Source organism: Ambystoma mexicanum, chromosome 4q (assembly GCF_040938575.1).
Source record: "Ambystoma mexicanum isolate Mex_15411 chromosome 4q, UKY_AmexF1_1, whole genome shotgun sequence".
NCBI lineage: Eukaryota > Metazoa > Chordata > Amphibia > Caudata > Ambystomatidae > Ambystoma > Ambystoma mexicanum.
This window is the reverse complement of record NC_090928.1, coordinates 1,094,354,006-1,094,370,621: the sequence shown is the minus strand read 5'-3', so window position 1 is coordinate 1,094,370,621 and position 16,616 is coordinate 1,094,354,006. Positions and strand designations below refer to the sequence as shown.

General features: G+C 41.9%; 1 protein-coding gene across 2 annotated transcripts in view; it reads left to right on the top strand.

Annotated features, from left to right (window-relative positions):
- LOC138468205 (calpain-13-like) overlaps positions 1-16,616 on the top strand; it is a 606,636-nt gene that overhangs the window by 424,586 nt on the left and 165,434 nt on the right. For both annotated transcript variants that reach the window (XM_069608666.1, XM_069608665.1), the window contains exons 17-18: positions 1,568-1,618; positions 5,336-5,393. In XM_069608666.1, coding sequence (XP_069464767.1) covers positions 1,568-1,618; positions 5,336-5,393 — 109 coding nt within the window. The remainder of the gene's footprint in view (positions 1-1,567; positions 1,619-5,335; positions 5,394-16,616) is intronic.

Sequence of the window (16,616 nt, the reverse complement as noted above, 5' to 3'; positions counted from 1 at the left end):
AACAAGGGGAGTAAATAATAATGGCAGAAAACAAAACAGTAAACATACAATTGTATTATGCAAAACAAAGTTCAAAATATGTCCAGCATAAAAATAAGGCATCAAACAAATGCATAACGGATATTATAAAGGTTTTCTTAAAAGCAAAGCATACAATTAAAACACAAAGTACACTCTCTAATCTTGTTGCAATATGCTGTGCCCCAAACGGTTTGCTAATTTAAAAAAAGGTTTCCCTAAAGGAAAGTAACTAACTAAAACTGTAGTTTGATGCAGAACTTAATCTTTAATTCCAAAGCAATCATAGGCGCGACAGAAGTAATGGAAGGCATTGGTATGGGAAAATACATGTTTTACTGGCTTTTTTGAATGCTAGATATTCTTTCATGGACACTATTCTGCGTGGTATTGTATTCCAATAGTGTGGAGCTAGGGTGGAAAAGGAGAATTCCCAAGACATTCGAGGGCTATTTGCGATGAGAATCTTAGGTTTCTGCTGGTAGAACATCCTTTTTTTCATAATAACTGGAGGAATGATGGTCCTGCCCCCCGAGATTACACTGAAGGTAAATCATTGGTGTTTTATAGCTATTCTAAAAGGTACTGGAAGCAAATATAGTGAGGCTAATGCTTACGACAATGTTAATGCGTGTGTGTCTCAGGAACAGACAGGCTGCTGCATGTTTCACTCTTTGCAATCTTGCAAATAGGTATGCTGGTGTGCCCAGGTAGAGGCTATTCAGATAGTTTAGCCTCACCACAATGATGGCTCTGACACCGGTGTATTCAATGGAGGAGGACCAGGACAGAGATTTTTCTTCTCACAGTTTTAAGATGTCAAATTGTTTTCTGGCAAATGGTCCTTCAGTATTCACAGATTTTTGAAATTGGAGGAAAGCACAGGTCTAAGAGATGCATTTCGGCAGTCTGTTAGAAAAATAGGATGCAACAAATGGTTGCCTGTAAGCATGATTTCTCTAAATATCTTAAAACATGATCCAATTGAGAATAGATCCAAGATCCCAACGTCAACTAAGTGGTTTCAAAGGATAGTATGAGCCAATGCATCAATAGCGCGCATCAGTAGCACCTGACAGGTGCAGTTTACTGGTGTTGTTCCTGCAAGTGCTTAATCTGAGGTTGTCCACAATTGAAGTTAACATGGGTTTCCAACACTGATTGAGGATGGATGAATATCTGTAATTGAGAAATTACATTCAGCTCTATAAATTCAGAGGTAAAGACATATTTGATATGAATGATAAACTATGATTGGGCCTGATAAATTCAGAGGTAAAAGGCATATTTGATATGGATGCTAAATTATGATTAGGCCTAATGAACAACAAACATATCAGTAAAATGACTTTCATGACCACTGCAATAATAAGTTAGCAATTTAATTGAAATTGAACAATACAAAAAGAATAGTCATTCCCTAACATAAGACTTAAGTTGAATCTTTAAAACCCAATTCTTTACAGTTCAAATCCTTTATTATCGACTGGAGTGATGATGTCCTGTGACTAAAACCTTTAACACTTATTTTGATGCAAATGTTTTTCAGAAGCCTGAAGAAAATGTTGAAGAACAATTATTCTACCAATATGCTAATGAGGTATGTACTAATAACTAAGACCTAATTCATGCACATACCACATCTAGAGCAATAGTAAATATTATAAGTAGATTACAGATTAATTCCACAAAGGGCTGGTTGAAAAGAGTTTTCAATGGTTGGCTCATCTGGGAGGTGCAAAGAACAATTGCATGCCCCAGTTGCATACAGGCATGTCCAACTCCATCAGAACTATATCCCATATGGGAAATGAAGTGCCAATTGAGCAGGAGCAAGCATTACCCAGAATAACTATGCAATAAAAAATGGACTGGTTTCTCCACTGCGCATAGTCAAAAAGATTCTTGATACATCTTGTGTGCAATAACCTGGAAAGATTTTGAACGTTGAATATTAGCTCCTGAAGTTCAATTGTTGGACTACACGCAGTGGATAAACCAATACGTTGTTTATTGCATACTCTTTGGTTTAGACTCACATGGGGGCCTGAAGTCTGGATTGGTAGTTCTTGCAGCTAGGACATTTAATTGTGTGTATACATAAACTAACTAATCTGGAATGTATGTCGAGTGGTTTGCACATTTATGATATGATAGGTTATTTATAACGCACTTAATACCCAGAGGTTTCTAAGCGCAGACCCAGGGATCGAACTTGTGGTGCTCTGTGTTGTCTTGCTTCCAAGGTGAGCAAGTTGCCCCTGAGCTATCCTCCCAAGAATAGCATCAGAGTACAAGTCCCCCTCCCTCATTCATTTGAGGGTGTACTTGTTTGATTACCAAGTATAAGGTAAGAGTTGTTGAGTTAAAATCGGACTCACTGACACATAGCAAGCTATGATGGTTCCTGGCTGTCATTGCCCACCATAAGCTGGAGCTCCCTAGATGGAAAGAGGGATACATGGCCCCTGCTCACCCGCAGTATAACATGAGTCCTGAGCAGAAATTAAGCTGATCAGTGGCCCATTTGTTCACTCTGGTGCGTTTGCTGCCGGGGAGGGAAAAGAGCAGTTCACAAAGGCACATGGCTTCACTTAACTGTGTTATTTGATATACCTATGTAAATTCAAAGGTAGCTGTTTGCTTGATATACTTTTAAATAGTGATGCATTTACTAAAACTCACCCATAAGCCCAAGCACTTGAACCCCTTCTCCCAATTCACAACATCCATATGCATCAAAAGCCAGATGATTCACAACTACTGCTAAAAGTGTCATCCATTCAAGACATCAACCAACTCTAGACCTGCCTCTCGCTGATTCTGAAATGTGCTACCAGTGCCTGCCTCAATCTGAACCCCTCCAAGATTGGATTCCTCACCAACAACACTGTATATGTCCACAGCCAGCTCTACTAGGTCTCTGGGATCCAATATAGAGGGCCACCCTTCTTTAAAACACACATAGCGAAGAAAACTCAGTCATAATACTACCAAAAATCAAGTCCTTTTTTATTAGACCTCAGCTTACGATCCAGTGTTCAGGTATGTACCCTAGGTCCAAAGTAAGTTGGAAATGCAATGCCCACTAGCCTACTAACCAAGACCCTAGAATCCTTGAGAAGCATCTTCCACACCATCAGCTGTCTCATCCAAGGTCTACCTCCAACTCCCTCAGGGTCAGTCGCTTCTCCAAGAACCAAGTTGGTGGTAGATCTCTTTCTTCGGTTGGGGCCTCCCTCTGGAACAGCCTCTCTGCCTCTCTGAAACTTGAGGAGACCAATCTTTGGTTCCAGAAGCACCTCAAGACCTTCCTCTTTGCTTCTACCTTCTCTCTTCCTCTCCTCTGCTGATCTCTTTTCTGTTTCTGCTCTGGGCGCCCGGCTACCCTCTGATTTCAGGCCCAGATCCCTGCCCACCCAGCTGCATACCCGCTCTGCCTCCTGGCAACCTTTGCAATTGGGTGTATACCTGCAACAATACAGTCCCCTACATGCACATATTAGGCACCTGTTGTCTGTGCTTTATTCTTTCACTTGCCACCTGCTTGCCGCACTTCCTGTTGTTATTTTAATCACGTGTTCAGCACTTTCCAATACTCGCCTGCCCCTTGCACTTTCCCCCTTCCCTCCTCCCTGCACTTGTGCATTCTCATTGTGACTGGGCCTAGTAAGATCGTTGTGTTTGTCCTCTCTTGTACCCCTCCCTTGCCTCGTCGCAACTTGAAACACTTGTGTATGGACGCGATATAAATAAAATATCTTATAATATCATATCATGTGTAAATATGACCAGAAAACACCCTCAAATACTGAACTTCTGTGATTATCCCTGCATACGTGCATCACCTTCTAAAACATCTGCTTCATAGTCAATGCTGTAATTCTGAACAGTCTGTGCTACCTAGCAGATAAAGGTGCCACCTGTAGTAGTGAGCACATCAACAAAGACTCCTGAAACTCTAGAGGCACACATTCAAAAAGAAAAGACCAAAAAAACAAGCCTTCTCTATTTACGGCCCCCGGCGTTCAAGCCTATACACAGTTGGCTTGCCATGGATGGGTGGTTTTATATTAAGCCAGAATCACCCACCTTTGGCCCTCAAACCCGAATGCTGTCCTTCTTGTTTGCTCATCCTTTGAGTCTCTTTCAGAGACATTCTCTCCCAAGCTATCACCAAAAGTCGTGTCATTCCAAACAAGTAGGGAAAGCCCTTTAAATGTAGCATGCAGACATGGCACCCACCAGGCCAAATTGCTGTATTCCAGGAATGCATTTCCTGTGGTCTAACTAGGATGCATTTGAGCCTTCGTTCACACCTACACAATACATTTTACAGTACATGTTAATAAGTGAAAGAAAGCTGAACGACCTTTACTACATTAAAAAGAGGATTTGTCTTTCTGTTGACACAAGAACCACAAATCATTGATGGCATTCTAACATCCAGAAATACATTTTCCAAAGGGCTGGTAAAGCCAGTGCCAATCCCCCAGCAACGTCAGTGTGGGTCATTTGTCAATCAATGAAGCAGACCACTGCATTTGGAGAAAGGACCCTGCCATGTCCAATTTAGCCGGGTTGGCCAGGGAGCCTCACACACCCATCACCTCCACAAGATGAGGAAGTGATTGTACTGCAGCCAATCATTATTTGCACCCTGCAGAATCCATCCTACAAATTACCATTAAATAATCTACGAGTCAGTCTACCCGCCACTTGCCACTTAAGATATGACTGCACCCATCAGCGTGTGAGAGGGTATGTCAGTGCCTTAGTCTGAAAAGTGTACTACATGAGGTCAAATTAGTCAGTGAGTCACTTTTACAAAGCAGTTTGTTTGATTCCATTCAGTAAACATTAAGCTCTTCTGCCAATAGGAAATTGTCCAAACCATTGTGAGACCATCTGTGGGGTCATAACAATCCCTGATAATAACAGTAAACTGGTAAGAAGTTATTCATTGATACATAGGAATGCACAATGCACCATTCTCCAAACCATTACCTGAACTGACAATTATTGAATCCAAAACCTGACCTGTGCATTCTCCAAACTAAAATTTAATCGGACCATTCTCGAATCCAAAATCTGACCTGACCATTCTCCAATCTAAAACCAAAAACAGCCTTGAAGAGTAAGCTCACCAATAATGACCTGCATTCACGGCTCCCTGAGGTCCATAGCCCGCAGACAAAGATATGGCTTAAATTAGATGACAAGAAAACATTGTATAAGCACATCTCACTATTGTTTATATGTTTTCCTTGTTCAAAGTTCAACCTGAAGGGTGATAATAGCTTTTATTTTCCACCAGGATCTGAAAATAAACGCAAGCCATCTTCAAAGATTTCTTAATGACGTGATGCTCAAGGGTAAGGCTGGTGTTAATAAATTACTGTGTATAAGTGTTGATTTGGGAACATAATGTTATGATTTCCGTGGAGCAAGATCTTTGGCTGTTCCTAGAGCAGGGGACGTTGGTCAGAGAATGTTGCAATGCTGATGTAACTACTTAAACTTGGTGGACATGCATGTCCATGCCCTTAAAGCATCTGCTAATTGAATGAACCTGCAAAGTGAACCTGTTAGAACTGTATGTTCACTCCTTCATGTATTTACATCTTGGTAGATTCTGTCCTATTAGAAAATTAAAGGCACATATTTCGTGTTTGCACATTTTCGTACCTCATATGTGGTTCTTTAGAGTGGAAAGCGTTCTTTCCACTGCATTACTGCGAATTATGACTGACTTTTCAAAATAGTTTCCCTTATATGAATTGATCATATTTGTCAAACCAGCAATCCTTCAACCATTATTTAAGATATTTCATTTGGAGCAGCGAGAGATTTCTATGGTAAATAATGACAGGTTTTTGAAATATAGCGCACCTTCAATCAAAAACAGAATAAAGCTAGATGGTTTGAAGAAAGGAAAACAATGCTGTTTTCAGCCTACTCCCATTCATTTCCCCATAGATAAAAAGTCAAAATGTTGTCAAGACGAAGAGTAAGAACTGCTCAACAGAATTTTACCGAATGAGAAAGAACTTGGGCACGAAGATTGACTTGATTTCCGGGACAGGTTTACGGTAAATCTGTCCAGGAGTTTTAAAAACATGAAATGGGGACAGTGGGTGCACCCCACTACCAAAAATATTGCTATATCTCCCATGGTGCTTTGCAGCAGAGAGGCGGAGAGACTTTTCAGAAATGAAAAGCAGCCATTTTTTTCCCCAAAGTTGTATTGTTAATAACTTTTGACCTGCTGGATGGATTTGGATGAAATGTTCAAATCGAAACGTTTGTCACGAGACCCCCAAACTGCAAACATTGGAAACAAGTTCTTAAAACATGGAAAAGTTATAAAGACAGCCGAACACCATAGTTTTTCGGGTCATTTATTTTCCCACAGAGAAAAAGTGTAGTATTTGAGCAGCCGTAGTGCCATAAACCGCTGGGTAGATTTGGACCAAATAAAAAACAACATGGGCACAAAGCGTTGATGTAATTTCCTTGACTGGTTTGGGGTATATCCATACAGTAGTTTTAAAAACATTCAACATAGTAGGGGTGCTGCATAATCCTTAAAGCCTTTATATCTGCCTGGGTGCTATGTAGCAGAGAGGCTGCGTGAGGATAATAACATTTGACTTGTTGCATGTATTTGGATGACATTCATGGATTATTTCACAAATGCTCCTAAGTGAGGTGCACACAGGCTCAGACTGGCTTATAGCTCAATAGCCCAATGCCCGGGAGAAAAATGTAAAATTTTAGTGTGTGCCAGTTTTTCTTGGTCACAGTGGAGCACTTTTTTGGCCAATATGTCCCACTTAGATGAGTTACTTGAAGATGTGGCTCGAAGGTTTGACCATTGTTACTCAATATATATTCATTACAATTTGCAAATGTGGACCACTTTTAATTATACCCGACACGATTTAAAGTGCCAGTTCGACCCTGGTGCACAACACGTACACCACACATTGCTGTTTCATAGTGTTCAATGAGGGGCAGGGTTGCTGGCGAAATAAGGGAATGCTGACGCACACTGGCATTATTGCACTTTTCCACTAGTGTGCCGCAACCCTCACTAGCAGCAGGGAGCCCTTTCATTCAACACGCTGCGTAATTAAATACTCTTTGAATGGAAGGGATGCCTGCTGCCTCATGACTCTGTCCTCAAAACAGAAGGAGTTGCTGGAGAGCCCAGTCTCTTCTTTTGTTTCAGAGTAACGATTCATCAAGCATCATGAAGCCTCATTTAAAAAGCTTCATGCAGCATAATGACTCTACTCGGAAACATCATGAAGCTTTTTAAGCAAGGCTTCATGATGTGTGATGACTCCTTACTCAGAAACAAAAGGAGATACTGGGCCCTCCTTGACCAATATCTCATTATTGGGGCAAGCAGCATGGCTGTAGCTCTAGGTGTGAATGGGAAAAGATATTTTGCTTGCGTCTACAGCCATAAGTGCTGTACTGAATTACAACAAACCAGCGCAAGCAGCATCCGTAAGAACCTGTGAGCATGTTTTTGCAAATCTGTTTTGTGTTTTATTTTTCCAAGTGTCCAAATGTAGGCATAGAAAATAGTGATATACGTTTGGTGCATGAAGAATGGGCCTAGCCCTCGGCAAGGAAGAATGCCTACTGTGATTTACCTATTGAGGCACGCAGCATTTTCAGACAATCTAGGGTGTTTCAAGCCTTCCACCTTGGCATCCCTTGGCACTTCCCTCCTGGGCTCCCATGAGCACTTGTCCATCTGTACTGCCCCTTTTATTTATGGAGTTTTCTCAAAGCACAATGCATATGTGCATTTATAGGAGCACTAGGTATAATTTTGTGGTATAAGTATGGAAAATGCTGATGCAAAAGATTTGTTAAGTGGCAGTTGGTGGGTGGACGTTTAATATGTTGACAGGCTATATGTAGAGTTGTTTTGAGTGATTGGTGGATATATGTGTGAATTGTTTAAAGCAGGCAATGAGGGAGTGTTGCAAACATAAAAGTAAAACGAGTAGAAAGGCTGTTTTGTGTGATGGTGTGCATTTGAAATCTGGGTTTTCTAATAAGGCATGGTCTAGACAGATGAATTCTGAGACTCTGGATAGTCATAAAGGCAAATGTATTATGGTGTTTATTGTATAATATGGATAAGTGTTTTTTTCTCTTTCTCTAGTATACAATTGTCCATTATTCTCATTAGCATAGTAGAAAATACTGATGGGAATGTTGGAGAATCTAATTGAATCTAAATAAGTCTATAAGCTTATTTTTTTTGTTCTATTTTCTAACTGTGAAAGGTGGTTCCTAGAAGAACATGCAGGGAAGATGTTGCGCATGTGTTACATCTAAGGTAGGGGGCAGTGTTTCACATGCTCCTTGATTACAGCTTCAAAAGCACTTTGAAATTACTCCCCCCTGCAGAGTGGTGTCTTGCACTATATAGAGAGTACTGTTGTCTTCGAATGATATGGATCAACAGCCTCCTATATTGCTTGCAAGGTAGCTGGTGGTATTTTGTGTCTCACAGAAGTAGGTTGCGTGGTTACAGTATTGGTTGAGGTAGATGAGATAGAGGAAGAGTGCCTACTACTTCCTTAGAAAGGAACAACCTTTATGAGAGCACTGCGGTGGTTGGATTTGGTCTGGCGGTGCATGAAGGTGGTCTCGTAGGAGTACTGCCCAGGTAGTTCCCGACTGAGTACAACGTTGCACTCAGTGCATTTCACGTTGTTACCTTTAGCCTTTGGTACATTCCCAACAATGGTAAATAACTGCCACACCCATGATTCTATCTGGGTGCTAGAGGTAAGCACACCCTCTACCTCGTCTTCCTGGTCCTCTTCATTGTCTTTTAAAGTATTGCACTTCTTTCATTGTGTAGGTCCTCCAGCTGGTGGTGGTGGTGGGGGCTCTTGGGGAGGAGGGATGGCAATAGTCGATGCCATTTTTTTTAAGATAAATAGTAGTTTTGGTGTAGTAGATGTGCAAGAGTAAATCTTGAGCTTCAACGTTCCTAGATGAGGCATTTCCAAACTGTTTGCGATGCAAAGACCCGTTTGCGAAGTGCGGACGCATTTGCGAACATGTCATCATGCCACACGCAAGTGACACTGTCAGGAAAGTCTGCGATGAAAATGTTGCAAAAAGTGTATAGAAGTGGTAAACATGATACTAGAAGGTGGGGAATGAAGAGTTTTATGGTGACACTTTCTAAATTGAACAGAAATGTTGCTATATTGGGGTATGATATTAGTAAGTTGGAGGAAATTAGGGTGCACTGGTAAAAACCGATGAAATTCACTGACAAAACTTTGTTAAAGGGACTTTATGGTTAAGTTGCACTGGTAACCGCCTAGGAAATTCAATGAAAAACCTTTGTTAAAGGGAAGTTATGCTTACAAGTAAAACCGAAAAAACCCCATAAATTCACCAGTTATGGTAAGCTAAGCAACCATAACTCATGCCACCACCATGGACTGCTAAGACTAAGACCCAGGACATGAAAGATGACATCACAAATGTCATTGATGACATCACTGATGACATCACATATGAAATTAATTTTGATGAAAAGTCCCTACAAGGGGTTGTGTTTATAATGTTGGTAACAAGATGTTAGAGGTGATTGGGAGACTACTTGCTACTATTAAAGAATGTACTCATGTAAACAAAACATTATATTAGACTGTTGTTGTTAGCGTGCACCATAGAAGTACAATATTTTTAATCTGGTAATTTCCGATAGTAAAATAATAAATGCTGCCTTATGAGAGTTTTGAGTAATGTTAAACATGGAATAAATAGGTAACAATTGAAAACGTACGACACACTTGTGTTAGTAGAAAATATACATATAAAAGCCCACAATGCATACAAATTATAGGCACATACAGGGAAACAAAAGTAAGGAAGAATGAAGCAACAGCACCCAAAATGACAATAACATTAGTTAATCATCATGTACACAAATTAATTGTGCGTTTGAGGCCTGTTTATTGCCCCATGTATGTGCAGTATGCGCCCAGATTAAATTCTAAGGAAAGTACTTTAAGATCTTATAACAAAGGTTAATGTGTGTATATATATTTTTTATTGAATTTCATAGACTTTTATTACTACAACTTAACCATAATGTCCCTTTAACAAAGTGTTTTCACTGATATATATATAGTCAATGAACTAACTTTAGTTACAGTGACATTAAGGTGAGAACCTAACGGAAACAAAACCCCTTAAATTCAGCTAAAGCCACCTTCACTTTGCACCCTTTGTTGCGCAGCAAATGACCACAATGATGACATCCCAGATGACATCCCAGATGACATCACTGATGACATCACTGGTTATATCAGCTCTCCACTCACCAGTGGCCGGATTAGAACTCCTGCACACAGACATAGTTTTCTACCGGTTTATGAATGTTCCTCAACCGCAGACCCTGTTCGTGACCAACCAGTGATGTCTCTATGCTGGACTCTATACTTCTCGCCATGACGCTGCTGCGCCCTGCTTCTGCTCCTGCTGTGGGACTCAGTTTGTCCTATATTGCCATTTAACTCTGCTACTCCCTTTAATATTGCCCTGTGTGTTGGGATATAACTCCTGGGGAACTGGGTTTCCTCTATCCCTCACTCCTTCCTACTTATAATTCAGATATCATCTTTGACCAAACTACTACAAATGAAAGTTTCACAAGTAGTGATATGATGTACGTGTAGTTGTGGACTATTTTAAACAATGTACTCATTGTTATGAACTATTCTAAAATGCTAAAATCACATATGTAGAAATGTAACAGTTGTCTTAATATGTGCAAGTACCCAGAGTGATCTTATGTCTGATGCCATTAGTTCAATATTCATTGTTGTCATATATGATGTTTTTAGTGATGGCACCAGTGGTGTCATTAGTGATTCCATCAGTGATGTCATAGTGAAGTAATACATGATGGTATGAGTGATGTAACCACAATATGACCAAACAATGACATAGAAATATATTTAGCATCAATAGACTTATCCACGGAGTTTGACCATGTGATTTGAGGACATCTTTGTGCTATTCTAAATGGGTTATGCCAGGTGGCCTGCTGAATCTGATCAAGGCTCCTATGAAAATGCAGGAATCTGTGTCCAGCTTAATCTTGAGGGCAATTTATCCAGGCGGATCAGGACATATGTAGGTTTAAGACAGGGTTGCTCCTTAGGCCCCTGTCTTTTTAACTTATATGTTTCGTATATTGGGGAGTTTCTACAGGAGGTAGACCTGGTGATGCCAAAATTGGGGAATCTACGTATTCCATGGCTGGCCTATACTGACGATTTGCTGCTATTAGATCGCACCAGGATAGGTCTACAGAGACTGATTAATACATTTGTGGAGTATGCATTTAAGAACGGACTAACCGTAAACCCTAGGAAGACTCGTATGATGTTATCCTCAAGAGGTAGGAAAAAGAAAAAAACTGAGATGGAGTATGGGTGGAGTTCCCATAGAAATTTCTCGAAAGGTACTATACTTGGGTTTCCCACTAATGGTGCAACCATCGAATTGTGGGCCGTGGGCCTTTCTTAAACAGGAAGCACCTCCATTAGCTAATCAGTTGATGAAACTTGACCATCAATTTGGTCGCTTTTCCATTAAATCTGTAATTGCCTTCGATGAGGGTAAAATAGTACCCAAAATAATATATGGAATGGAGCTTCTTTATAAGGAATTGCTAGATTTCTGGGAGACCCTGGAGGGTAGGCTCTGGAGGAAGACCTTAAGGGCCCCTTACAACATCCCTATGGTTGCAATTATGTTCAAACTTGGTTAGCCGCGCTGAAGGTCCGGGTTAAATGGCGAATGATGGCACTGTTTACAAGCATGATTGCGTCTCTAAATAACACACTTTATGTAATGGGAGGTTCCATTAGAGATCAACAGGGAAATCGATTTGCTATACATCAAGATTGGTATTAATGTGGAGGCTACTGTTAACATCATTCTCCTATATCGCCCCTCATCGTTGAAGGATAGTTGGATAGAGGTCCTTACCAACCAGATGCTTCCCAGGCTCAAACTATCAACGTAATTCATATTAATGGGCAATTTCAACCACTGGCTAGGTGATCCTGAAGACCCAAACGCTTCTCAGGTTCATTAGACCCTTTTAGAATTGGGTTTAGAGCAACAAGTGACAAACCCACCCATATTCTTGGACACACACTTGATTGGATCGCGACCACTAATGTCTTGTGTTACGATTTAAATATCTCTACTTGTCCCTGGTCGGACCATGCATTTATTCACTTCTCCATTACAGTGCCATACCCTACGAAACTTAAAAATCTTTCTAATGGTTACGTGTTGTCACGTAATCGTAAACATCTCACAGCATACAACATTGCACCACTATTAGATCTTGAGTCAATCTATTCGCCGCATTCTACACCACTGTCCATGTCACTAACCCTTCCTTCAAACATTGCTGGCTAATATATCCGATGTTCTTGCACCTCTAAAATGTAAGAAACAGAAGTGCTTAAATCAAAAAAGCCAACCTTGGTTCTCAACTGAACTCAGGAAACTTAAAGCCACAGCGCTTAAGACATATTACGTATGGAAATCCGCACCGTCATCGAATTTGTTATCATGTTACAAGAACCTAGTAAAAGCATATAAATCAGAAATCCTACAGGCAAAACAAAACTAGCATAATCAAAGAATAGACAAAGCAGCCTCAAATACAAAGGACATTTTTAAAATACTAAAAGAACAAGAATCAGGTCCGTTACCGGAAAACCAACTAGAAATCTGAGATGCAGCCTGGTGTCAGCAAATTTAGGATGGTATGCATAACAAACTCATAGGTATTATGGCCGGTATGCAGGAAAGAAAGAAGATCCTCACAACAACTCCTCTTATGGAAGCACAGAACCCTTATAAATGTCAACCAACGATCCCCCAATTTAACTTCCACCCTATAACAGAGGAGGCGCTGCAAGTAGTCATTGAGAAAATGAAACCATCTCATTGCAAAGGAGATGCCTGTGCCTCTGTGATAATAACAACTTGTCGCCCTTTGCTTACTAAAGCAATCTGTAAATGTGTTCATGAATCTCTTTGCAAAGGGCAAGTACCTGGTAATGTGAAACAAACCATGGTCACACCCATTATGAAGAAACCCGAACTAGACAGTAACAATCCCTTGAACTATCGCCCAATTTTGAACACACCTTTTTCTTTTAAAGATCTTCGATAGAGTGGCCCACGTACAAATTTCAGAACACTTGAAGCTATATCCCATTCTGAATGAACACCAATCAGGCTTTAGAAGCATCTTCGAACTGAAACCTCACTTCTTGAACTCAATTCTAACGTACTTAAGAAACTGGACAAAGGTTCACTATCCCTGCTAGTCTCGCTGGATCAATCATCTGCGTTTGATTTAGTCGATCATTCAATATTTAAACACAGACTCGCAGATGTTGCAAACTCCTCTCCCTTGGCGGTCTCCGGGATCGTCTCCTTCCTGGAAAACAGAATCAGCAGAGTTTGCTCGGACATAGCAGAAGCCTCACCAATACCAGTACTCTTTGGAGTACCACAGGGTGCCAGCACGTCTCCTTGCATCTATATCTTGTTTATGACACCGTTCTTTTCGGAACTGGAAGAGGAGGGCATAATGTTCTGACACAATGTGTCATTCCTTTATCTGGCTTCCACATGCAGGATGAACAGGAACTAAACAGAATATTTTCCACCATAGAGAAAAGGATGCTTAATAATAACTTGGCCCTTAACAAAAGTAAAACTGTACTTATGATTGGGGGAGCGATGTAGCTATAAAAAAATTAGATAGCAATTTCCCTGCAATTAATGGGCTGTGAAGCAACCTGTTGTTGCAACATGTACAGTGTACATGGCCGAAAGCCATGGCAAGTGGGCCCCAACATGTAAACCTATTGGTGCAACATGACCAGGGCCCACAGCTGAAGGCAATGGCTAGTAGGCCCGAAGAAACCTATTGGTGCAACATATACAGTAGCCACGGCTGAAGGCAATGGTGAGTGTGCCCCAACAAAACCTATTGGTGCAACATGTACAGTAGCCACATCCGAAGGCCATGGCTAGTGGGTCCGAAAAGACCTGTTGGTGCAACATGTACAGTGCCCACTCCCGAAGGCCGTGGACAATGGCTGTATCTGAAGGCCATGGCTAGTGGGCCCCAGAAAAAACTAGAAAAGCAATGCACCGTTACATTCCGCCGACTCTTCCAGTTAGGAAATCACACATTTTTCATAATGTTTCACAAAACAAGCAATACCACAAGCCAAAATCTGAGCGATGGTACGCAAGATTGTAATGCTTATGGGCTAAACAGATGTACTTAACATGTGTAAGTAAGGAAAACAAATGTGGTGAGGAAGGGCATGCATACATTTTTTGAAAGAGCACAGGCAGACCGTTTGAACGGTAGCTGACTTGTGCAGGTAACAAAAATGTATAGTGCCTAAATTAAAGGGTTGTGTGACAAAGAGCAGCAGCAAATGTTTGAAAACATTATGAAAACCATGCAAACACACAAAATGTCCTACCTTCCCACATTCCCACAGGTGCCACGACGAAAACGGTACCTCACATGAGTGGGTGCACCTTCCTGGGCGCAAAGGGAAAAGGCTAAACCACTGCTAACCCCAAGTGTTTTGGCAGAGCAGATTTTGTGGGAATTTGCTCTTGTGGACAACCTACAGATTTGGGCATGGGTTGTCACAACCACCAAGGGTAACCGGGAACACCATGCATTTACAAAAAGAAGACACCCGTAGGAATCCACAGAGGTGTGACTTGCACGAATTCGCCCCAGAATTTATTACCCACAATCCCCAGCAAAATCCGAAATTTGGTGAAAAAATATAAATTTTCAGACATTTGCCTCTGCCAACGCACCGAAACCCGCTGCCAAGAACACATCCTACCTTCCTGCATTCCCAAAGGTGTACCGATGAAACCGGTACCTCACATGTGTGGGTGCACCTACCTGGGCGCAAAGGCAAAAGGCTAGACCACTGGTCACCCCACATCTTTCGCAGAGCAGATTTTGCAGGATTTCGCTGTTGTGGACAACCTACAGATTTGGGCCGAGGGTGTCGAAGCCACCAAGGAAAACAGGGAACCCCATGCATTTCTGAAAAGAAGATACCCATGGGAATCCATAGAGGTCTGACTTGCATGAATCACACCAGAATGTATTACCGACAATCCCTGACAAGTCCGAAATTTGGCAAAGAAAACACATTTTCAGACATTTCTCTCTGCCAACCGACCGAAACACGACACCAACAACACATGTCCTACCTTCCCGCATTCCCACAGGTCTCCCGACAAAAACAGTACATCACATGGGTGGGTGCACCTACCTCGGCGCAAAGTGAAAAGGCTACACCACTGGTAACCCCATGTATTTCAGCAGAGCAGATTTTGAGGGATTTTGCACTTGTGGACAACCTACAGTTTTGAGCCTAGGGTGTGGAAGCCACCAAGGAAAACAGGTAACCCCATTCATTTCCGAAAAGAAGACACCCGTGGAAATCTACAGATGTCTGACTTGTGTGAATCGCCCCAGAATCTATTACCCACAATCCCTGACAAAGTCTGAAATGTGGCAAAAACCCCACAATTTTCAGACATTTCCTTCTGCCCACCCACGAAAGCACGCCACCAACAACACATGTCCTACCTTCCCACGTTCCCACAGGTGTCCCGACGAAAACAGTACCTCAAATATGTGGGTGCACCAACCTGGACGCAAAGGGAAAATGCTAAACCACTGGTAACCCCAAGTCTTTCGGCAGAGCAGATTTTGTGGGATTTTGCTCTTGAGGACAACCTACAGATTTGGCCCTATTGGTGTCGCAGCCACCATGGAAAACAGGGATCCCCATGCATTTCCAGAAAAAGGACACCCGTGGGAATCCACAGAGGTCTGACTTGCGCAAATCGCCCCAGAATGTATTACCCACAATCCCCAAATATGTCTGGAATTTGGCGGAAAAAACACAATTTTCAAATATTTCCCTCTACCCACCCACCGAAAACACACCACCAGCAACACAGGTCCTACCCTCCCATGTTCCCGCAGGTGTCCCGAGGAAAACAGTACCTCACACGTGTGGGTGCACCTAACTGGGTGCAAAGTGAAACAACTAAACCACTGGTTCCCCCAAGTCTTTTCGGCAGAGCAGATTTTGTGGGATTTTGCTCTTGAGGACAACTTACAGATTTGGCCCTATGGTGTCCCAGCCACCAAGGAAAACAGGGATCCCCATGCATTTCTAGAAAGAGGACACCCGTGGGAATCCATATAGGTCTGACTTGCGTGAATCTCCCCAGAATTTATTGCCCACAATCCCCGGCAAAGTCAGAAATTTAGCCAAAAAAACACAATGGGCCTCATTACGACCCAGGCGGATTTCGCGGTGCTAAATGCACCGCGAAGCATGGCGGAAAGCCGCCGATAGCGCCATGGGGGTTGGCGGATTTACCGCCCCATTCCGACCTCGGCGGAGCGGTAAATCCCCAATCCCCATTCTGCCCTT